The following is a 23,607-nucleotide window of genomic DNA, read 5'->3' as shown; positions in this document are numbered from 1 at the left end:
GGTGCATGAAAGTCAATAATGGAAAGTAATATTGGAAAGGTAGGACAAGTTATCATTGTGAAGAGTTTTAAATGCCAAGCTGAAGAGCTTATATTTTAGATACACAAAGTACTGTTATTTGGGGATATGAAATGAAACCCTGGGGGGCAACTAGGTGGCTCAGTGAATAGAGTGCCAGTCCTGGAGTCAGGAAGACTCATCTTCCTGAGTTCAAATCTCGCCTCAGACACTTACTAGCTGTGTGACCCTGGGCAAGTCATTTAACCCTGTTTGCCTCAGTTTCCTCATCTGTAAAATGAGCTAGAGAAGGTAATGGCAAACCACTCCAATATTTTTGCCAAGAAAACCCCAAATAGGGTCATGAAGAGTTGGACACAACTGAAAAATGACCCAACAACAATGAAACCTAGAAAGAACTTTCTTATATAGAATACATCCTTGTGAAAATGCTTATAGTGGGGAAAAAAAGACAGAGTAATGTATAGGAGATGCATGTTTTGTGTATTGGAAAGACAGTTTAAGTCAGTACCTCTCCTATTGCTTCCAAAAAGTTTAGAATCTGTTTTGTGGCTGATTACACTAATATTTCTGTGTCTTGGCCTTATCTTTCAAAGGAGACATATGGTATCCCAGTTGTTTCCTCCTAACATAGGTCAAATCTAATATGATAGCAAAAATAAACAAACGCTTCCAAACATCCATTTAACTGATATCTTTGTGTGTGTGTGTGTGTGTGTGTGTGTGTGTATGTGTGTGTGTGTGTAGGCATTTGAGGTTAAGTGATTTACCCAAGGTCATACAACTAGTACATATCTAAGGCCAGATTTGAACTCAGGTCTTCCTGATTCCAGGGCAGATGCTCTATCTACTGTGCTACCTAGCTACCCCTTAACTGATTTCTAAGCTCCAGCTTTTGACCTACTTATTTTAATCATTATTCAATACAACAAAATTCTAGTATAACAAAATAATTTGAGTGCTTTCTTAAAACCCATTGTTACAGTACCTGTACTCTTATGGTTCACATATTCACTTCTTTTGTCCCACTGATTCCCCATCTTGAGGTTATAGCTCTCATTGCTTGACATTTGCACATATCATTCTATTTTTATATTGTCCTTTAATTGTCAGTTTCATTGACAGCCTTACAGTAGGAAAGGATTTCCCACAGTCTGTGATCAGAAATGATCTTGTGGAATGTTCTTTCTCTAGTAACAATTGTCTTCTCCATGAACTAGGATCCATTGGCGGGCTGTTTTTTGCAGTGGGAATTGCCCAGTATGCCCTACTAGGATACTTCATTCGCTCCTGGAGGACACTTGCAGTTGTGGTTAACCTGCAGGGAACAGTGGTCTTTCTCTTGTCATTGTAAGTTTATTTTCTTTTTCTTTAATTTTAACTTAATATTTTACAGGGGTATCTTAAGAAGAGGAATACTATTGCCTGGTGAGAACTTGGCATGCTTGATGAAGAAGTAATTCTTTATCAGTTCTCTAACACTTTGCAACTCTTGGAAAGATGATTAATGTATGCATTGTACAGATATTTGTTGTTTAAAATGAGCTCTTGATGTAAATATATATAGAGTATATATAGAGAGAGTATATGTAAAGACATATATAGAGAGAGAGAAGGATAAAAAGATAGATGCATAGAAGAAAGCTAGAGAGAGAGAGATGCATAGATCAAAGGATAGATAGGATAGAGGCAGAGATATATAGATAGAAGGATAGATAAATGCATAGACAGATACATACAAACATACATATATACATCGACAAATACATAGATACATAGGATAGATAGATATAAAGCTCTTGATAAAAAGTTTATATTACAGGATTGTGAAAGTAGGAAACTAATTTGTTTTATATAACTTGAAACCAAGAGAGGCAGCATGCTGTAGGGGGCAGGGGCATAGCTCTGGAGTCAGGAAAACCTGGGTTCAGGTACTGCCTTGGGCACACACTAGACAGGTCATTTAGCCTCTTGATATCTTAGGCAATTCTCCATTCCTATAAGCTACGGGAGTTGCTAATCTACATCTGTGGAGGGAGTCTGCACAGTGGAAGTTCCCTTCAGATCTGAACATACCCCCCACCCCCCAAAAAGATAAATAAAGTACCTGAAACCAGCGATTTTTTAGATTAGGTTATATTGTGTCATCTGGTAGCACCTATTTATGAAATGTGAGTTTTAGATGTATCATTCAGGCCAAAAATTGTAGTAGTAGTTAAATTTGGGGATGTATAAGCCCCAGAATCTGCAAGCATGGGAGAAATTCATGTGGTCTGAGGGAGGGAGAGCAGCAACGAGCAGCTAAGGGGTGCAGCAGATAGAGTGCCCAGCATGAAGTCAGGAAGACTCCTCTTCCTGAGTACAAATCTGGTCTCAGACAACTTACTAGCTGTGTGATCCTGGGCAAGTCACTTAACCCTGTTTGCCTCAGTTTCCTCATCTGTAAAATGAGCTGGAGAAGGAAATGGTAAACCACTCCAGTGTCTTTGCCAAGAAAACCCCAAATGAGATCACGAAGAGTCAGACACAACTGAAGCAACTGAACAACAAAGGGAGAGCAGCAGTAGAAGGAAGATGACGGAGTCAGCAAAGTATTGTATTGTACTGTTCCCAGAGGCATAGCTTGACAGATACACCATGTTATAAACCTGGTCATCTTAAAGCCATCTGCATCGAAAGTGTTTTTCCGCTCTGTGAGCTTGAATTTTTTATAATGAAAGTCAACATCAAAAATGGAATTTTTTTTGGTTTTTTTTTTTTTTGGTGGCCAACTTTGCTGGAAAGTGTTTTACATGTAATAATGATCTATGTATATAAAATGCCTTAAGGCTTGAGTACCACTTTACATACATTAACTCATTTGATAAAATGACTGATATTTCTCTAGAGGTTCATTAAAACTTCATTAATTCAGATTCTACTAATTCAGAATCTCTACCTGTTTCAATTGAGCTGGACTAAAGTTTAGAATTCTGTAATCTGGAGGGAGGAGAAAGAGGTATGTAAATACCTAAATAATAAGTGAATAAGAATGAAAGTGAAACATTTAACCTATAAGACAGAACTTTTCAAACACTTGAGAAACATTCCTTTGAATACAATGAATGTGCTAATGAAGAGGATCCTTATTTACTTAAGTTTAGCAATATTTTGTGGATTGTAAATTTGCATTGTGTATTGGAAAGGTATGCTTGAAGCTTCTTTGCTCAGCTGCCATCTCTCCTCCTTCCTCCTTCTTCCCCTCCTCCCTGTTCTCTCCTCCTTCTTCTTTTCTCCTTCCTCCCTCCTTTTTCTTTTAAGAACCCCATCCCTTTCCTTATTGGCTGTTTGCATAGGATTTCCAAATCTTTACCTACACATGACTTTTCTCTAAAACTTTACCCCTAGCCCCTCAGATAATACATCTAAAGTTGAATTAATTTTTTTCTCTACTCCTAACCCCCCACCAAAACAAACAAACAAACAAACCCTGCTCTTCTCACTCGCTTCTCCATTTCTGATTCTAGCACCACCATCTTCCAAGTTATTCAGGCTTTTATTAACCTCTATGCTACCTTGGACTCTTCTTTCCTCTCCCCCACACTCCAAATTCTGTAGACTCTGTGTTAGCAATCTCTTGCTTCTTCCCTTGCCCCACCTGTCTGCTCACACTGTAGCTGCCCTGACCCCCTTGCCTGGTGTTTGACAACATAACTCACTTGGGATAGTCAATAACCTAACTCATTTGGAATGGTCTTCTAGCTGGTTTTCCTTATTCCAGTCTCTTTTCTCCGATCCATCCCTTCACACTGTTTCCTAGTCACTTTTCCTAATACATGTTTTGATCACATCATTTATCCACCCAGAAAACTTCAGTGGCTGCCCTTTGCCTAATAAATAATGCAGAAACTCCTGCTTTTAGCATGGAAAACCCTATGCAATCTGGCTCAATCTACCTTCCCAATCTTAACTCAAAATGTTCTGCTTCACATACTCATAAATTTCGGCCAAACTAGATCTCTCTCCAATTCTATTTCTTGGTCTGGTCACCCCTTGCTCTGTGCTTTTTTCATATCATTTTCCCATGACCAGAATGGACCTCAGTCTATTGGAGTCCTTTCCTTCCTTCAAGACCTAACTTGGGTACCATCTCCTAATAATACTGCCTTCCCTGACAGTCCCTCCCTTTATTCACTTCCCCTTCCATCTCACCTAGATGCAAGTGATCTTTTCCCCCCTACAATTTCTCATAGTCCTTTCTTTGCCTTTTCTTCCCTACAGCTACCCCACACTTTGTTTCTGTTCGTGTGCTTATCCTGAGATGGTAAACTACTTGAGACAGGATCTGTGTGATATTTCTCTTTGCATCCCCATCATCTATCTGACTGTGTAAAGTCAGTCAGGCTTGTTGAATTTAGTTGACTCTACCCAGTGCTTGTCTATAAGAGACTTTCACTAACTGAGACTGACCCTCCCTATTATGTCTCCTCCATCCCTAGCAGTTAATTCTAAATCTATGATAATGTGATCTTATAATAAAGGATTTCCTTTAATCCATTACTTTTTAAAATTTAGAATACAGAGGTTGAGTTAAGGAAATATGAGATTAACTTCAATGGAAGTTTTGCATGTTACATGTAGGACAGGGGATAGAGACTGGGCTAGTGATTTATTTCAGTGGTGTAGGAAACTCCCAGATGATGAAACTCTTTCTACCAATGTGAGTCTATACCTTCTCTGCAATGACTAGGATCAGAGAACTGCTTAGAGCATGAGAGATTAAGTGACTTGCCTGGGATTACACTGCCACTGTGTGTCAGAAACACGACTGATATCAGGTCTTCCTGGTTCCAAGGCTAACTCTCTATACTCTGGACCATAATAGCCTCTCTATACCATGTAATGGGTTGTGCTTTTTTTTAATAGCCTCAATAAATTTCTTGATATAATATCTTTTTTTTTTATTAGGTGATGTTTTTTAGAAAGAAAATATAAATAAAACACCTTAGTTATTATGAAATTTCCAAGTTTTTTTGTGTAGTGTTGTCTTAACCCAATTGTGATCACCTTTGATCTTTTTAAAAGTTCTTAGGCTAAGGAAACTGTATTTTATTGTTTTGGCCATAGTATCTCTAAGGGCCAACCTAGCACAAAAGGGCTTATCTCTGTTAGGTTGGCCACTAAATGATGAATTCTTTGGCCGTTGCAATCCATGAAACAAAGAAAATAAAAATTTAAATGGCCCTGACCCTGTGCTTTCAAGTTGTAGAAGAAGTGCTAAGAATCACACATAATTTACATAATCATTAATTTAACTGTAACCAATTCATCTGAAACCTTTGTCCATTGACAAAAAAAAATGGACATATTTTTTGAGGAATTGAATCTTATTAATTATAATAACTATTAATTATATTAATTAATTACTATAATTATATTATAATATAATTATATAACATATAATAATATAACCTATAAATATATTATGATGATTAATTAACTATTAATTATATTAACTATTAATTATATTAACTATTAATAAACTTATTAATTATATTAACAATCAATAGTTCCATGATAGACATCATCAGAAGACAAAAGGAAGTTGCAGGTAAATGGAAGGATGGCTCTTGGACGCTTTTTGGAAAGTCAAACAAAGGAACTGATGGAGTTATGTTTTGTCACCCACCCACTTATGCAATATGAAACATAATTTCATGGAATACTTAGATATCTCATCTTGCATTGTTCATGAGGAGCAGAAATAAAAAATAATAGTCAATGCTTATATAGCACTTTAAGTCCAATATTTCATTTGGTCCTCACAACCTGTGAGGTAGGCACTATTATTACTATTATCATCCCTATTTTACAAGTATAAAAACTGAGGCCAGGAGAGTTTAAATAATTTGATGATGGCCACATAGCTAGTAATTGTCACAAGTAGAATTCAAACCCAATTCTTCTTGATTCCAAGTCTGGTGCCTTTTCCACTATTCCATACTAATTTGATTCTTCTCAAAGAATCTACTGTTGATCTCTTGCAAAGGATGAGAAATTAAAGAACCTCTATGAAGAACTTGCCAACATTCTTTAAACTAGGGATTCCTAACCTCGGGTCATGAACTTTTAAAAAAATTGTTTCTCAAAATTGGTTTCCCTTTTAATCCCATGTATTTTATATTATGCATTTTTGAAAGTACTCTGAGAAGGGGTACATAGGCTTCCCCAGATTGCCAAAGGGGTCCATGACACAAAAAAGGTTAAGAACCCTGCTCCTAAACCAAGTCATCATGTACTTTGATATTCTAAGACATCCGTGCAAAGGTCAACACAAGATAGGGAAGTGAAAGTATATTGGAAAATATGGCTCAGGTTGGAGAAACGAAAAAAAAAAAAGGTCAGAGCCTTGGAGACTAGACAGAAGCTTCATGCCTTGAGATTGTGAATAATTTCTTCCAGAAGGCAGTCATAAGGAACAGGACATGATGAGCACAAAACATTACAGAAAAAGAAACTTACCCTTTGCCATTTTGTTAATGTCTGCTGCCTGTTTTCTAGATTATCATTGTCTTTCCTAAGACATGGTGCAGAGTTAGATTAGATGGTCTTAGAGATCTCTTCCAGTCTGGATTCTCCATCTTTTGTCAATTCCTGGTCCAATTGGTCCAATATTCTAACCTCTCAAAATCTTTTTGAGTTGTAATTCTGGTATTCATTATGTTAACTACCCCTCTCAACTTTGTGTCATCTGCAGATTGAGAAGCAGCCCATCTATGTTGTCATCCTTGACACTGATAAAAATATTAAGTGGTGTAAAGCAAGTGCAGATCTATGGAATACTTGACTGCAGGGCTTTTCAATTCACATACAATCATTACACCACTAGTCTTTGGTTTTAGCCATTCAACCAATTCTAAATCCACCGTCATCTCCAGTGCTTATTAAACTGTGAGTTATGGTACAACCCTATATGGGATTTAAGAAGCACTGAAGGGGTCACAAGTGGAAAAAGTTTAAGAAGCCCTGAATTCTCACCCATATCTCTCTGTCTTTTTACAAAAATAATATGAGACTTTGCTAAATGCTTTTCTAAAATCGAGGTAAAGTCAAATCAATAAGAATTTATTAAATATCTACTATGTGCCAGGCATTGTGCCAAGCTCTGGGGATACAAAGAAAGACAAAAAAAAGTAGTCTCTGCTCTCAAGGAACTCACAGTCTAATAGGAGAGATCATATGTAAACAGCTATGTATAAGTAAGCTATATATGGGATAAATTGACAGTCTTCAGAGAAAAGTCACTAACATTAAGTGGGATCTAGAAAGGCTTCTGGGGTAGCTAGGTGGTGCCATAGTACATAGAGCACCTGGCCTGAAGTCAGAAAGACTCATTCTCATGAGTTCAAATCTGGTCTCAGACACTTTACTAGCTGTGCAACCCTGGGCAAGTCACTTAACCCTGTTTGCCTCAGTTTCCTCATCCATAAAATGAGCTGGAGAAGAAAATGACAAATTATTCCAGTATCTTTGCCAAGAAAACCCAAAAATGGGGTTAATGAAGAGTCAGATATGACTGAAATTATTGAACAACAAAGAGAGGCTTCTTGTAGGAGGTAGGATTTTATCTGGGACTTAAAAGCAAGGAGATTGAGGTGAAGAGTGGGAGAATTCTGTGCATGAGGGACAATCAGTAAAATTGCCTGCGGATGGAAAGTGGAGCATCTTGTGCCAGGAACAACAAGGAGGCTGGGGTCACTGGGTTCCAAAGTATGTGGTAGGAATAAAGTGAAGGAAATTTGAAAATTAAGAGGGGCCAGGTTATGATGGGCATTGAATGCCAAGAGAGGCTTTTCTATTTTATCCTCAAAGCAATAGGGAACTACTGAAATTTATTGAATAGAGTTCAGGAGATCACTTTGACAGCTGAGTGGAAAATGGACTGGAGTGGGGAGACACTTGAGGCAGGGAGACCAATCAGCAGGCTTACGTGTGAGGTGATAAGGACCAGCAGTAGGATGATGGCAGGGTCAGAGGAAAGAAGGGGGTGTATACAAGAGATACTATGAAGGTGGAATGATAGAACTTGGCAATAGATTGGATATAGGAGGTGACAGCGAATGAGGAGTCAAGGATGGCTGTAATGACACATTGATTATGTTAATTGTTTTCTCATTGATCTAAATTGGTTGATGAGATCTTTGTGAATCCTCATTAGGTTCTAAACAACTCTCCCTTTTCTTCCTCCTCAAAATTGTTTGTTTCCAGAATTTTGTTCTTTAGCATTTTCTGTCCCTCCTGGTCTGACCTTTTCTGTAGAGTTTTAGACCATGGGATCCTATTTTCCTTTCTATGAACATCTTGAAATCTGTTCATCTAAGACCTAGGGTTTATGTGAGACTTTAATTGACTTTCCTTTCCTTTTCTACCACAAAGTCTCTGGTGGGATGCTTACTGCCTACCAAGGTTCTGATTGCTTTCACCCGAGCAACTAGTTCTTCATGTTGGTTCTTTCACCTTTCTAAGGATGAAACAATCATTAAAGCAAGTCAAGAAATTATTAGCTGCTCTGTTTATAACATCAACAACTAGCATTTGTGTGATGCTTAAGAGTTACAAAGCATTTTGCATATGTATCTCATATAATCCTCTCAACAATAGTCAAAGGCTGTCAGGTGCAGTTCAGTGATGGACATCAGTAAAGATACAGAGATATATACATCTGCATCTGTGGAGGGAGTCCCCACACTGGGAGTTTCCTACAGGTCTGAACACTTCTCCGCCCTACCACCACCACACCAAAAAAAAAAAAAAAAAGATAAATAAAATATTAAGCACCTCAAACTAAAGATTTTTTAGACTAGGTTATATTTAACTTTCCTAGTGAAATTTAATCATATTTTCATCAGTTTTTAGCAAAGGTACCAGAACACTTATGCTGAAATCCTGGCCATTAAAACAGTCTCTTGAGGAGGATAATATACTTATTTAATGAATGCAGCCGATTTCTTAAGTATTTTTTTGAAACTCCTCTTTTTGAAATTGCCTGCAAAGGCAATTTATGAGCCCAATGGTTTCCCAGCTTTATAGTCAGCCCTTATATTTTGCCAAGCTCTGAAGTGGCTCAGTTGACCCCCACCCTTATTTAGCAGACTGGAGCTCTGAGTAACTAGACTCTTTTTTTTTTCTTAAATAGCCAAAGGTTATTTAGAACCAGTGTTGGTGAATAAGGTGTATGTATGGTACTATTTAGGGTCCATAATGAAGGCTGAATAAATTACTAAGACTGTCCCATAAACAAAGTATAAAAGCAATTCCAAAGTAAGAGCTCTAAAAAAATACTGTGACCAGGGGCAGTATTTTTAGAATAAGCGTATCTCCTCCTCAAATCACTGCAATTGTACTTCATTTGTTATTGTTGTTGTTGTTATTTTAATTTGGAAACTGGGTCTCCCCATCTTGCTCAGGCTAGAAGTGCAACAGACACTCATGGACCCAATCCCACTGTGGATCAGCATGAGAACCTTGACCCCCTTTGTCTCTGACCTGGGCCCGTTCACTTACTCAGCCTGGCAGCCCTTTGCTCCTGGTATCTCTATGGGTCTAGACTTAGTGCAGACACCTAATTGGCTTATTAGCCTAATGCAGCATAGAACTCCAGAGCTCAAGAAATCCACCAGCCTCAGCCTCCCTGGTAGCAGGGATTATAGGATGTGTCACCATGACAGCTACCTGACATGTACTTTGAAAGGGGAAATATACATTTGTTTATGTTCTGGCTTGTTTATTTTAAGAAGTATCCAATTACATTCTAGTCACACCCAATATATACATAAATATGTATTGTATGTGTATATATACATAAGCACATATGCATATATGTGTATCTATATATAATGCATACATGTGTATCTATGTATATATGTATACATGTGCATCTGTGTGTGTATGTACACCCACATACACACAGGCCAGTATTATAGCCCATCCAACAAACACTTATTAAACCCTTGCTTTCTACAGAGCACTGTCCTAGGTACTGCCCAAGATGAAGTCTAGAGAAGACATAATCTTTGTCTTAGTGGAACAGGCAGGGACCACATAAACCCAGATGTGCACTGACAAGGACCACATATATTCATAGAGGGCAAAGACATATACGCAGACAACTATAATGCCCCCTATTTCAAGAATCTTCAATTTCATGAGCATGGGTATTCCTTTCTCCACTCAATCTACAAACATTTATTAAGTATTTATTATTAAGTACAAGCTTTCCCCTTAACGCCCATCTGAATGGGGAAGATATAACATATACATAAATCAGTCCATACAGGATAGAGACAGAGTAAATGGAAGCTAACAATACAGATCAGCAGTCTTCTAGCCTCAGAAGATAATCTTACAGAGTTGTTTTTCATTACACTTTACCTGGAAACAAACCTGTCCAAATGTAGCTAGGCCAGTCCTTGAAGAGACATACATTTGATTGCTGGGTCTGTGCTTGGAGCCTTGCCTTGCTTAGAAGGACCTATTGAAGCTTATGCTCCAGTGACAAGCCTTGGAGGCCCCAAGGTCACCTCCGGGCCAGGATGAGACATTAAAACAAGGCTTTCACGGAAGTACACAAGACAGTGCAGTATTGAATGATAAATGCATTTGGACATTTCTAAAATGAAGTTCTGTAAGATGCCAGGTGGAAGGTCATTACCAACAGGGAGGAATTATTGAAGACCTCAAAGAGGAGGTTGATTTGAGCTGGACTTTAAAGGCAAAGATACAAACAGGAAGGTTATTTGTGGCAAAATGAACACCACAAGTTCAGAGTATGTTCAAAGACAAATAATAATTTAGTTTGGTTAGAATATATTATATATTGGTTCTGGATGATATGAGAATGGACTGGAAAAGTAGAAAAACCCCAGGTTACAAAAGCCTTTAATTCCAGGATAAGGAATTTTCATTTCAATCAATGGACACTGAGGAGCCCCTGAAGATTTTTCAGCAGAGTAGCATGACTAGATCTATGCAGAAAGGTTATCCTAGCAATGGGTATAAAGGATAGATTGGAGGAGAGAGAAGGTAGAAGCAGCTAGGCCAGTTAGGAACTAAGGTCCTATGGCTAGGCTGGATTTAAAACCAGCCCACTTGCAGGTAAGAGAGTTGAGCTTTGCCCAGATGTGGAAAAACATTGAGGGCTGTATGATTCATTTCAAATTATCAAACTTTTTTAAGTACCTACCATATGTAAAGCCCTATAGTAAGGGCTAAGGACACAAGTACTTCTGCCTCAGTTTCCTCAGTTATGAAATGGGGGATAATAATAGCACCAACCTCCCAAGTTTTTTGTGAGGATCAAATGAGTTAATATTTATAAAGTGCTTAGCACAGTACTTTGAACATCGTAGGTGCTTAATAAATGCTTGTTTTCTTATCTTTCCCCTTTCAATTACTATGAGTAATAGAAGTTTCCTTTTATTGATCTTTCTTATTTGATGGGTCTTGACTGGCACATAGCAAGCACTATATAAATGTTAGCTATTTTTATTATTACAAATTATTCTCCACCCTTCCTCTATCCTGCTTTCACTAAGGTTTATTTAAGAAATTGGTTTTTTTTTTAACCCTCTCATAACTATGGAAGAAAAGTGATAAAGTTGCAAAAGTCTTAAAAGCTAACTGTCTTCTCTTGTGCTAAGTGCATGCAGATGGGACCAAAGCTAGATCTGGGTGTGTCTTATTTTCTGCTCATCCCCTCCACCCCAACCTCCAGTCCATTGACTAGGCCCCCTCTTTTTCTCTGAGTCAGCTGACCCTAACCCACTGCGTCTGGGTGTTAACCCAGGCTCTCTCTCAGTGCTTAACTCAATTTGATTTGGCAGAGCTGCTAGATTTCTCAGGTCTTCTGGAACTCATCTACTTTTCTATGGAGCATCTAAAAATTCTTTCCTTGGATGTTAGCTTATCCTATGAGGACCTTACAAGCAGCCAGTCCCTTTGCACCCGATGGCTCCAAATCCCTTTGGAAGTTCTATCTTCATCCTGTATTATCTGGCCACCAACCTTGATATAATGGAAAGAACTTGGCTCTGGACTAAGATGCCTGAGTTCAGAACTCACCTGTGATGCTTACTGCCTTTCTTATCAAAGGCCAGTCACTTAGCCTTGAGCCTTAATTTTCTTATCTGTAAAAATGATGAGATTGGCAGCCTATAACATTTCTTCCAACTCCATATCGATGACCCTAAATTTCAGAACTTCTCCCACTGATCCTTACTTCTCTGGCAGTATGGATGGAATATTTTCATGGTCTTCTTCAAATTTCATCACTTGCCCTTGAAACAGTTCCAGATCTTGGTCAGTTTGCCTTCAGCAGATTTGTAACACGGTTGGTAGGCTTGTTCTGCTGGTTCGGCTTCTTCATCTCTTGCCCCAACCTAACAGTAGTTGACATTTATATTGAGCTTTAAGGTTGTAAAGCACTTCTTATACATTAGCTCACTTGATTCCCCAGAACAATTCTGCAACATAGATAATCCAGTTATTTTACTTGTCTCACAGAACGCCCAAGTCTAGGCAATGATGAAGCTGAGACTTAGTAAGGCTAAGGAATTTGCCTTGTGAAGTAATTTAGTGAGGTTGGGGAGATGGAGAAAGTCTGCAGTTCAGGCCTAGGTCATCACACTCCATATTCCTGGTTCTTTCTACCACACTACGCAGCATCTGTAACATCAAGCAGTATTTTGGCTTGGTTTTCTCGGCCTTGAGGCTGCAGGTTCCCCACTCCAGCCCTCGAGTCTGCATACTTCAAGAAAATCTGCTGTCATTTTTCCCCCTTTATTTAACCTCCTTTCTCCATGGTCATTCTCTGCTTCTGGTCTCAGTATCCTTTGGAGCTCCATTAGCATTTCAGGATGACTTCTCTGGGTAGTTCAATGCATGTTGATGTTTTCTGGGTTCAGCTACCCGTTTTCCCCACTTTTCTCCCCACAAACTTTCTTAGATGACTCACTACTCTGATCAGGACTTTGCTTCCCGGATGGCTGGTTTTCTAGAATCCTGTAATTTCTTCTTATAATAACAAAATGACTTAGTCATGGCTCAGAGTGACCTTAGGGGAAATCTAGTCCAATATAGCCATTTTACAAATGAGGAAATAAGGCCTAGAGAGGTTTCATGACTTGCCCCTAGGTCACACTTTTACCATATGGTAATTATTTAGAGACAGTTCCTATACTAATATAGAAAACACTCATTTATTTCCTCCAGGCCATTAAAACTGTTGCCCCTGAGATAAGGGAAACAGGTGAAAAATGGTTCTACCATCTCAACAATGATATCGTCACTCATATTTCCTTATAAACGTTCTCCATGTTTCATTGTTTTACTTATTGCTTTGTGGGAAGCGCAGATGACCTTACTTCATGGAGGACTAGACCTTTTGGTTGGTCTTAAATAACCTTTCATGTGCTTTGCACATTTGGGGCAGGGATGCTTGGCCCGATTAAAGACAGGTAGCTTCATCTACAAACAAATCAATTTAGTCACAGGGGGCTTTTTGGCATGCCTATTTTTGGGAGCTTTGCCTTGAGCAGCAATTTTATAATAAACAGTACTCATGGAACAATTAATGAGACGCTACAATACTCCTAGATCTACCACCGGAAGGTAGTGTAGTATAGTTCTAGAATCACAGGCCCTGGGTTCAAATTGTCACCTTTGCTACTTACCGCCTCTTTGATCTTAGGCAAATCACTTAACTCCCCTGGGTCTCAGTTTCTTCCTCTGTAAAATAAAGGGGTTGGACTTGAAGGTTTCTGAGGTCATTTCTAGTTCTAGATAAATGATCCTGTGATCTTATGAGCCTTCTTTTTTGCCCTTCCTCCTTCATTTCCAGTTTGTTGTTGTTGTTGTTGTTAAGCTCTTTAATTAATATTCTGAGCTAAGTAGCAAAATTTTTCAAGGGCATGGAGCAGGTCTTTTTTTCCACTGTCTTCCCTTGCAGCATCTTGTACATCTTTACAGAAAGTGGATATTTTGTACATGATTATTGACTAAGTGATTAAGTTTCCAAATTCAGTTGTGGGACCATCTCCAGTTGCCCTGATCTATATCTTGCCACTGGACCCAGACAGCTCAGAAGGAGAGAGTGAGGCTGGTGACTTTGCAGAGCCCTCCCTCACTTAAATCCAATTTACTTGCATGCCATGGTCCTCTTCAAGAATGAAGGGCAGCAATAAATTCAGTAGTAGTATTTTCCTTCTGGTGTCCTTCCTAAAAACTACAGAGATTTCTAAAAAGATATGATGAATTTCTGATAAATTCTATCCATCCAAATTTCGTTTTATGCAAATGATTCTAGACACGTATATGCCACCAAAGTGACATAGCATCTTCAAATGGGATCCAGATGTACTTTCTTATTGTGATTAGTTAACTATGATACTTCTGTGTCTCTTCCCCAACTCATCTTTGAACAGTCTCATCAAGTGTACTCTTGGGTACAGACTAAAAGATGTACCATTTGAAGTGTTTAAGACATCATGATGGGTGTGGTAGTAAGGAGCATGGTGTCCAGAACTTCATTGGCATAGGGAAATCCTGGGGTGGAAACTCCATCTACCAATGCAGATTAGCACTGACTGTAATCTGTAGTCCTAGAGAATTACCTGGAGGCACTGACAGGTTGAGTGCAAGATATTGGTGAGAATATTCTATTCTATTCTTAATAAGTATATTTAAAAAAACATTCATTTTAATAGAATCAGAGAATCATATAATTTCAGAGTAGAAAGAGACCACCAGGTCTTACTCATACCTGAAAAAGCCTTCCCATTAAAATATACTTGACGTGTGGTCACCCAGTCTTTGCTGAGTGACCTCCAGATGGGGGGAACCCATCACTTCCAGCCCATTCTGGTTTTGCAGGACTCTAATTATTAGAAAATATTTCTTTATATCAAGCCTAAATCTGCTAAATCTGCCTCTTTGAAGCTTCTACTCAGTGTTCCTAGTTATTAAGATTTTTTTTTAGAAGTACACATTTAAAATGAGAAAGAAAAAAATGGCCAACAGTGGCCAAGATATGATAAATTTAAGGATTCCATTGGTTTGTATAGTGTAGGGATAATCTTGCTTAATGAATAACCTTCATTCTTTACTTTCTCCTTTCCTCCCTCTCTCCCTACCTCCTTCCCTACCTCCTTCCTTCCTTCCTTCCACAGGAACATATGTAGTTGGTCAAGATAGTTACTTCTTAAAGTTGGCCTCTGGGAATTTAAATACCCTATTATCTGACACATAGACAGGCTATACTATTTCTATACCATTCTATACCATTGCTTTAATGCCTTGTGTCTGACTCTTTATTTTATGATAAATTGAAATAGGAACTAGTAGGGTGTTTTTGAGGTTTCTAATCTTAACCCATAATTCATATTTCAAACATTAAAACCTTCAGATTTATTTTAAAATCATCATCAAAAAATTGATTTTTAATTTTTAAAAAACTTCTTTGAATTTTAGAAACATAGTCCTCATTTCTCTTTATAAATTCACATGATTTTTGGGTTCACCCACTACATAATGCTTATCTATAGAAAGGACTGATTTTTTTTTTTCATTTTCATATGTCTTATGTGGAGCCCTGACATAGAATCAGAATATAACAGATTTATAACTGAAAGGTACCTTTGAGGTCATAGATTCTAACCCCTTTCTTTTTACCAGTGAGAAAACTGAGGACCAGGTGGGTGAAGTGATTTGTCTGGGGACACAGAGCTAGTAAGCTCTGAGGGATGGTCAATCAACAAGCATTTATTCAGTGCCAGACACTGTGTTATTGCCAGAGATACAGCAACAAAAGCAAAACTGTCCCTGCCTTCAGAGAGTTTACACACTAATGGGGGAAATAACATGCATATATATGTATGCATGTATGTATGTGTGTATATGTATATAAAAACTATATACCAAGTAGATACAAGGTCACTTGTGTTTGTCAAGTATAAAGACTTAAGATTTTGGGGTAAGAATTCATTATTTGGTAGAAGTTGTTGGGAAAACTGTAAAGCAGTGTGACAGAAACTGGGCATAGACCAATATCTTACACCATTTACCAAGATAAGGTGAAAATGGATACATGATCTAGATATAAAGAGAGAGATTACAAGAAAATTAGAAGAACATGGAACATATTACTTATCAGATTTATGGATAGGTGCACCATTTATGAATAAACAAGAGATAAAGAGCAGAGTTAGGTGTAGGATGAATAATTTCAATTACATTAAATTAAAAAGGTTCTGTGCAGATGTTTAATTATGTTATTTATTTATTATTTATATTAGTTTGTATTATCATATACACATACATACCTATCTCTCTCAAATCTGTTTCAGATTCATTCCTGAGTCCCCCCGATGGTTATACTCCCAGGGCCGACTACAGGAAGCAGAAGATGCCCTCTACCTCATTGCCAAGAGAAACCGGAAGCTCAAGTGCACTTTTTCACTGATGCCCCCAGCAGAGGGGATCTCCAAAGAGACTGGCAGTTTCCTGGACCTCTTCCGCTACAGGATCCTCTTGGGGCACACTCTCATCATGATGTTCATCTGGTACTTACACGTTTGGGGTATTGCCTTTAAAAAGCTGTTGATGCCCAGTAATTCCAGTTGCCAGAAGTCTGTTGAAAAGCTGTCCCGTCTGCATCATTTCTGAAAATGTTTACCTCATTCATCATCATGGGAATGTTTGCATGAGAAACAAGCCTTGTCCCTTGGTTTCTGTTGCTCTGTCCTCTGCTTTTGACATCGTCTTCTCTCCACAATTCATGTTAGAGGCAGAGGCCTTCTGACCTTGACTGGGTAAACAATAGTGGGAGAGACATATCTTTCCTAATAAGGTATTTCTATGTGAATCTTCTTAACAATTATAAGTGAAGAGGAATGGATACCATTAGCTGAAGCTTTTAAATCGGACTTTAGCGGGGGAAAATCTATAGTCAGTGTCTCTCTCTGTCTCTGTCTCTCTCTCTCTGTCTCTCTGTCTGTCTGTCTGTCTGTGTCTCTCTCTCTCTCTCTCTCTCTCTGTCTCTCTCTCGCCCCCACCTTTGGTTGGTTTTTGTTTGTTTGTTTGTTTGTTTGTTTGTTTTTTTTACCTTTTAAGGCATTCAGAGTTAAGTGGCTTGCCACACAGCTAGTAAGTGTGTGAAGCCAGATTTGCCTCTAGGGCTGGTGCTCCATCCACTGCGCCACCCCGCGGCCCCTGAAGCCTATAGTCTCAAGGAATTTTAGAGAACTTCAGAATTGCCTAGTACTTCACAAGAAATTCCATCTATCTTCTCCTTCCCACATTTGATGGGTTAAATTTTATGTACTTTACAAATTAAGATCCCAAGAGTTTGAAACGCATGCCCAAGGCAAGTTAGGGGTTTAAACAAAAATCAGAACCCTCAGCCCCTAATTTTCCAGGCTGTCCCTTAGAGCATGAGACACATTGTCCCTGGTGGAGAGTGTGGCATTTCTGAAAGTAACTTGGGAAGGTTCCAGCTTGTACCAGTTTGGGTTCAAATTAGTGGGAGGTAAGCAGCTCTTCTAATGCATGATAGGTACACATCTTTGCCAGTGGTAGCTCAGGGCACACAGTTAAATAAAGGTTTGCAAAGCTCTTCCTTTTATTCTATTGAACTACAGTAAACACGATGTGGTGTAGTACACGAACATGCCATTGCTAACTGTGTCACTCGGCCTATCACATTGGACTGGCTGTGGCTCCAATGTGGCTGCTGTGGATGGCTCCATGGGGCCCCCATGTTCAATGTTTGAATGAGGATGGTGATTTTATGTAGACATCAACTTATGGCTGATCCTAGATAGAAGAGTAGGTAATACACGTCGAGATCACCAAACAGTGCTTTGTACATTACAATACATCTCTAATAAAGCACTATTATTGGATTAAATAGCTATTCAAATAGAGCAAGCAGAAGAAACAAGTGCAGTCCTCTGACCCCAAATCCAGTGCTCTACCCCAGAGTAAAGGCGACATTGGCTTCTTTTTCCTCTTGTTTTACACCACCGTATGTTGTCCAATAATCCCTGTGTCATCAACACTGGGGACAGAAGGGAAGGAGGAGACAAGCATCTGTTCAGAGTCAGAACTTTAGACTGGAATGGACCTTGGAGACCTTCTGCAGGGGTGGGGAACCTGCGGCCTCCAGGCCTCATGTGGCCTTCTAGGTCCTCGGGTGCGGCCTTTTGACTGAGTCCAAGTTTTACGTAACAAATCCTTTTATTAAGAGGATCTGTTCTGTGAAGTTTGGATTCAGTCAAAGGGCCGAACTTGAGGACCTAGAGAGTTATATGGAGCCTCAAGGCCAAAGGTTCTCCGCCCCTGATAGTCCATCCCCTAATTTTACAGATGAGAAACTGAGGTCCGGAAAGGTCCTATAAAAAACAAAATTCCAAGCAAGGTAATAATCCTAAATCCAATGCTATTTTCAGCAGGAGCACCTTGAATGTGGCATGTAAGAATCATAGAATCATACATAACTCATGGATTAAAAACTGGGACGGATGTCAGAAACAATCTAGCCTCCTCATTTTACAGATGAGTGAAGTGAGGCCCAGGGAGGTTAAGGGAATTAATTGTCCACGGTCATACATGTAATAAATGTCAGAGGTGAGATTCAAAATGGAGGCCTCTGACTCCAATATTCTTTAACCTGCATCACACTATGAGGCCTGCCGTAAAATTTTTTCTCTGAGATAGAAATACATAAATAATATAAATTTAAATGAAGAGATTTGATCTCTTATGCATGGATATAATGTAGAAATATAGATATGAATATATAATACAGATTTAAATAAATAAGAAATTTTATCTCTTACATATAGATATAATATATATATAATATAGATATGAATCTATATATTATATGTACAATATAGATTTAAATAAATTATATAAATTTAACTAATAAGAGATTGTATCTTACATATAGATATAATATATATAATATAGATATAAATCTATATATTATATATAATACAGATTTAAATAAATAATATTAATTTAAGTAAATAAGAGATTGTATCTTACATATAGATATAATATATATAATATAGATATAAATCTATATATTATATATAATACAGATTTAAATAAATAATATAAATTTAAATAAATACGAGATTTGTTTTCTTATGTATGGATATAGCATATATGATATAGATATAAATATATATAATACAGATTTAAATAAATAGGAGATTGTATCTCTTACATATAGATATAATATATACATAATATAGATATGAATCTATATATTATATGTATAATACAGATTTAAATAAATAATAGTAATTTAAGTAAATAAGAGATTTGATCTCCTAAAGGTGTCCTTTTACTTTTAAAATAGTAGGGAAGATATTATTCCATGTATACTTATTTTTTAAAAAAAAGATTGAAAATTCTATTTGAATTTTAGCTTATTGAGGTATTCTTCTGGGTGGCTTGGTGCCATTTAAGTGTGACAGTGGGATGTAAAATTAAACCTGAATTTTTAATGTCTGCTCATATAAAATTTCATGAGATCATACCTTGAAACCTAGAAGACACCTCAGAGGCCATCTAAACTCAACACCTCATTTTGTAGGAAAAAAAACTGTGACCCAGAGGTTAAGTGACTTTCCTATTATCACAAATCTAGCAAGTGCCAGATAGGGTGGGTTTTTAGGGTCTATGGTAGCCTGAGAAAATACTGTTAAAGGTTACATAAAGATCCCTAGTCATATCTAGAACTCGATGAGAATTAAACCAATTTTTATATGTAGATTTATGGCTCCCAATCACCTTCAAGAAAACTTGCTCCATGGTAACATGGGTGTTTTGTGCCTCATCTTCTCTGCCATATCTATTTCTACCATTTTCCCTGACTATATCCATTGAACTTACAACTTGGCTCCCATGCTATTTTGAAATTAATCTCTGTAATCTTGACCAACTCACTAGACCTGTATGTTTCCTGGGGCTGGAACCAATATTATTTCCACATGCACATGTCCTTAACAATGCGTGGTTTCCACATTTATTAGTCTGCGGCACATAGGAAGCAGAATTGAGCCAAAAGATAGAATTGCACAAGAGGTAGAAACAAATGAACATGTTTCCGTGTTGAGAACTCTGGAGACATTAAGGGTGTCACTGGCAATGGTGTGTCACCTGGATAGTATCTGTAAGACTTTTCTCCCTGATTGCCTATTGAAGAGATCTCACATTCTGAGATTAGGAACAGGGACAGCTAGGTGGTGCAGTAGATACAGCACCGGCCCTGGAGTCAGGAGGACCTGAGTTCAAATCTGGCCTCACACACTTGATACTTTCTAGCTGTGTGACCCTGGGCAAGTCACTTAACCCCATTACCTAGCCTCCTCCCCCCAAAAATACAGGAGGCTGAGAGTAGGAACAGACCTAAATAACCCATTGGTCCAAGTCTTTGAAACAAGAATTCCCTCTATAGCTGTTGTTGTTGTTTTTTGTCCTTAGTTCTTGAAGCAGATCATGGCATCAGGAAGATGATGCCATGCCATGCAAGTGAATTGGATTTAAGTGAGGGAGGGCTGTGCAGAGTTTCCAGCCTCGCCTACTCCTCCTGAGCCATCTGGGTCCAGTGGCGGGATATAGATCAGCACGACTGGAGATGCTCCACCCCTCCCCCATAGCATTTACTTCTTGAACGGTCAGTCATCCAGCCTCAGCTTGAGAACCTCCAAGAAGGGGGCAGATGCTACTTCCTGAGATGACCTGTTCCACTTTTTCCCTCTGCCTGGTATTGAGCCCAAATCTTCCTCTCTGCAGTGTCCACCCTGTGGGGTCTGATTCACCTCTATTCCAAAGTGTACATTTTCTCCATCTCTAATTTGCGTCAAAACTGTACCTTAAACAGACCTGATTTCCCACAGCGATTATTCATAGTCTAAACCTAAGCCTACCCCAGAGTCTAAGCCTAAACTCTCCTCCCCATACAAGAGCCTTAGAGTCGAAGGCTGTTGTATGGGGAGGAGAGTTAATGTCAAGGGTCAAGTTCATGATTGAGTTGTGAAAATATTTGATTGATAATCTTATGTGACATCACAGAGTGCCTACTTACATGATTTTTTTCCCAATTGTCCCTTCTTTCCTCACCCATGGATTTGTTCCCCTTTTATAGGTTTGTGTGCAGCTTGGTTTATTATGGCCTAACGCTTAGTGCGGGAGATCTGGGTGGAAATATTTATGCCAACCTGGCCCTGTCTGGGCTGGTAGAGATTCCCTCATATCCTGTCTGCATCTATTTGATTAACCACAAATGGTGAGTATAAAAGATGGGTCCACCTTGTTTTGTATTTGTATGTTATGTATTGCAGTCATCACATTTACAGAGTATTTGCTGATTTGTCTTTGTTGACAGAACAGCCTTAATCTCTTTTATAGTAAAGTCTGAATTCATTTTTAATGTTTTTTTTTTCTTGTTGACACATTGGAGGGTTTTAGTTGCATATTTCCAGTCCAGTAATGACAGTCTGATGATTTTTGAGTAAACATGGTACAGTAGGTTGAAGAGTTCTGTTAGATGGGCCTGGTATTCCATCTCGATAGATACGGCTTCCATTCCTAATGGTAATAGCTACCATTCCCAACTAATAGCATTTGAAAGTTCTTCCAAAAAGGCACAAGATTAAAGGAATCAGAGACCTTTCCTAACTCGCAAAATGAGAGGACTAATTTCTCATTTAATTGTCACTGATAGCTCTTTGTTTTTCTATCACCTTCATTTCTAAATCTATCCCTCCTCTCTTCCTTACCCATTGAGCCATCCCTTATAAAAAGAGTAAAGATGGGAACCGATTAACCACATCTAACCAAAACACCAGCTGTGTCAATAAATGAAATGTTCCACACCCAGGGTCTACCACAAAGGAGAAAAGGGACAATTTTTTTCATCTCAAAAAGATTGTTGCCACCACCTATGCCCAATGGATATTGTATAGGCTGATCACAGTAGCATTTTAATTTCTCCAACACCTTGCATAATAACTCACATTTGGGTAGCTCTTTGAGGTTACAAAGGGTTATTCTCACCACAATCCTATGAGGTAGGAAGTGTAGATATTATTATTCCTACTTTATATAAGAGAAAACTGAGAACAACAGAGTTCAAGTGAATTTGCCTATGGTTACAAAGTAAGTAAGTTGCAGAGCCTATACTCAAACTCAAGTCTAATCATTTAAAGCCTAATATTTGGCTACACATCACACTTCTTTTCCCCTCCCTTTTCCCCCCATCACCCTACCCAAGAATGTCATAAAGGGATGCATCTCTTCTGCCATTTAACTTTTTGTCAGGAGCAGCCCCAAAATATAAATTTTATAGAGGGATTTGACTTGTACCTCCAAATTGGTTAATCAGAAAAATCAAATTAAGTAGAGCTCCTTATTTCTTAAGTGTTCTGGTTAATAATAATTATTATTGGCATCCATCTGACATTTTATGGCTTATAAAACACTTTTCTCATGAGAATCCTAGCAATTGGCATGCATTTCTTAATGAATCAATAGGCTCAGAAGAGCAAACCTTTGTTTCCTCACTCATTTCATCTTTTACCCACCACATAAGGTAGACAGTGCAAGTATTATCTGATCCCACTTGTGTAAAACGAAAGTGTTAGACTAGGTGATTTCTGAGGGTCCTTCCAGTCTGAGATAGATAATCTTCTAATCTCCATTTTATAGATAAAGGAACTGAGGTTCAGAAACATTAGCTGCCTTGTCTAAGGCCACAGAGCTAGTAACTGGGGGAGCTAAGACTTCAGTTTTTTGCAGTCTTCTGACTCAAGGAGCCAGTGCTCTTTTCCCACTGTGCCTCGCCATTTCCATAGAATGGATTCTGAACCAATGAGCATACTGCGTAGCCGTGGTTCTTTCCGGCCAGAAACCACTTCAAAGTCAGGTACTCAGCCAAGCTTGAGCAGTAGCAGCAATAACCAGGGCAGAACACCTGGGCCTGGTTGGCCTCTGAGCCCCGGTGTTTTGCCAAAAGAGTTTAGTCTGAAGTAGTAGCAGAGAAGAAAGTCATGCTTCAAGAGCACCAGGGAGAAGAGACAAAAATTGGTCCCCCAAAGTGCTGAGCCAGGTCCAGAAAACACAGAGGAATTAGAGGAGAAACAGAATGGGGTCTCAGCAGGGCTGGCTGTGGGTGTGGGATTATTTGTTCATTCTCTCGCTGCCAGATGTCTGTTTTGAGGCAGGGATGTGTTCTTTAATGAGCTGGGGAATGGCAGTCGGCCAGATACCCAGCCCAGTAAAACAGCCCCGCAAACCACTTAGCCCACCTCCTATACTTGCTTCCCACAGTCTCGGCAAACCGACAAAATCCTCACTTGAATTACTGATAAGAGTAGAGTTACATTGGATCATTACCCAGCGAGGCATGAGCTTCCGTGGGGCTCTTAAATGCCCTTGAAATTTAATTCAATTCAACAAATGCTCATTAAACATCTAATATTGACAGAATATTTACCTAGAAGGTACCATGCATAGATAAGACACAGGTTGGGACCTCATGGA

The 23,607-nt window shown here is 38.6% G+C and overlaps 1 protein-coding gene across 4 annotated transcripts in view; it reads left to right on the top strand.

The window, feature by feature from the left end:
• The window catches only part of SLC22A15 (solute carrier family 22 member 15), a 78,387-nt gene that overhangs the window by 34,055 nt on the left and 20,725 nt on the right, over positions 1 to 23,607 (top strand). For all 4 annotated transcript variants that reach the window (XR_003569503.1, XR_003569502.1, XM_027866676.1 and 1 more), the window contains 3 exons: positions 1,239 to 1,368; positions 16,398 to 16,613; positions 21,212 to 21,352. Coding sequence is in view for 2 of the 4 variants with exons in the window: in XM_027866676.1 (XP_027722477.1) it covers positions 1,239 to 1,368; positions 16,398 to 16,613; positions 21,212 to 21,352 (487 nt within the window). In the remaining 2 variants the exon portion in view is untranslated. The remainder of the gene's footprint in view (positions 1 to 1,238; positions 1,369 to 16,397; positions 16,614 to 21,211; positions 21,353 to 23,607) is intronic.

This window comes from Vombatus ursinus, unplaced genomic scaffold, assembly GCF_900497805.2.
Source record: "Vombatus ursinus unplaced genomic scaffold, bare-nosed wombat genome assembly UNPS02014782.1, whole genome shotgun sequence".
Classification (NCBI taxonomy): Eukaryota; Metazoa; Chordata; class Mammalia; order Diprotodontia; family Vombatidae; genus Vombatus; species Vombatus ursinus.
This window is presented reverse-complemented; position numbering and strand designations above follow the sequence as displayed.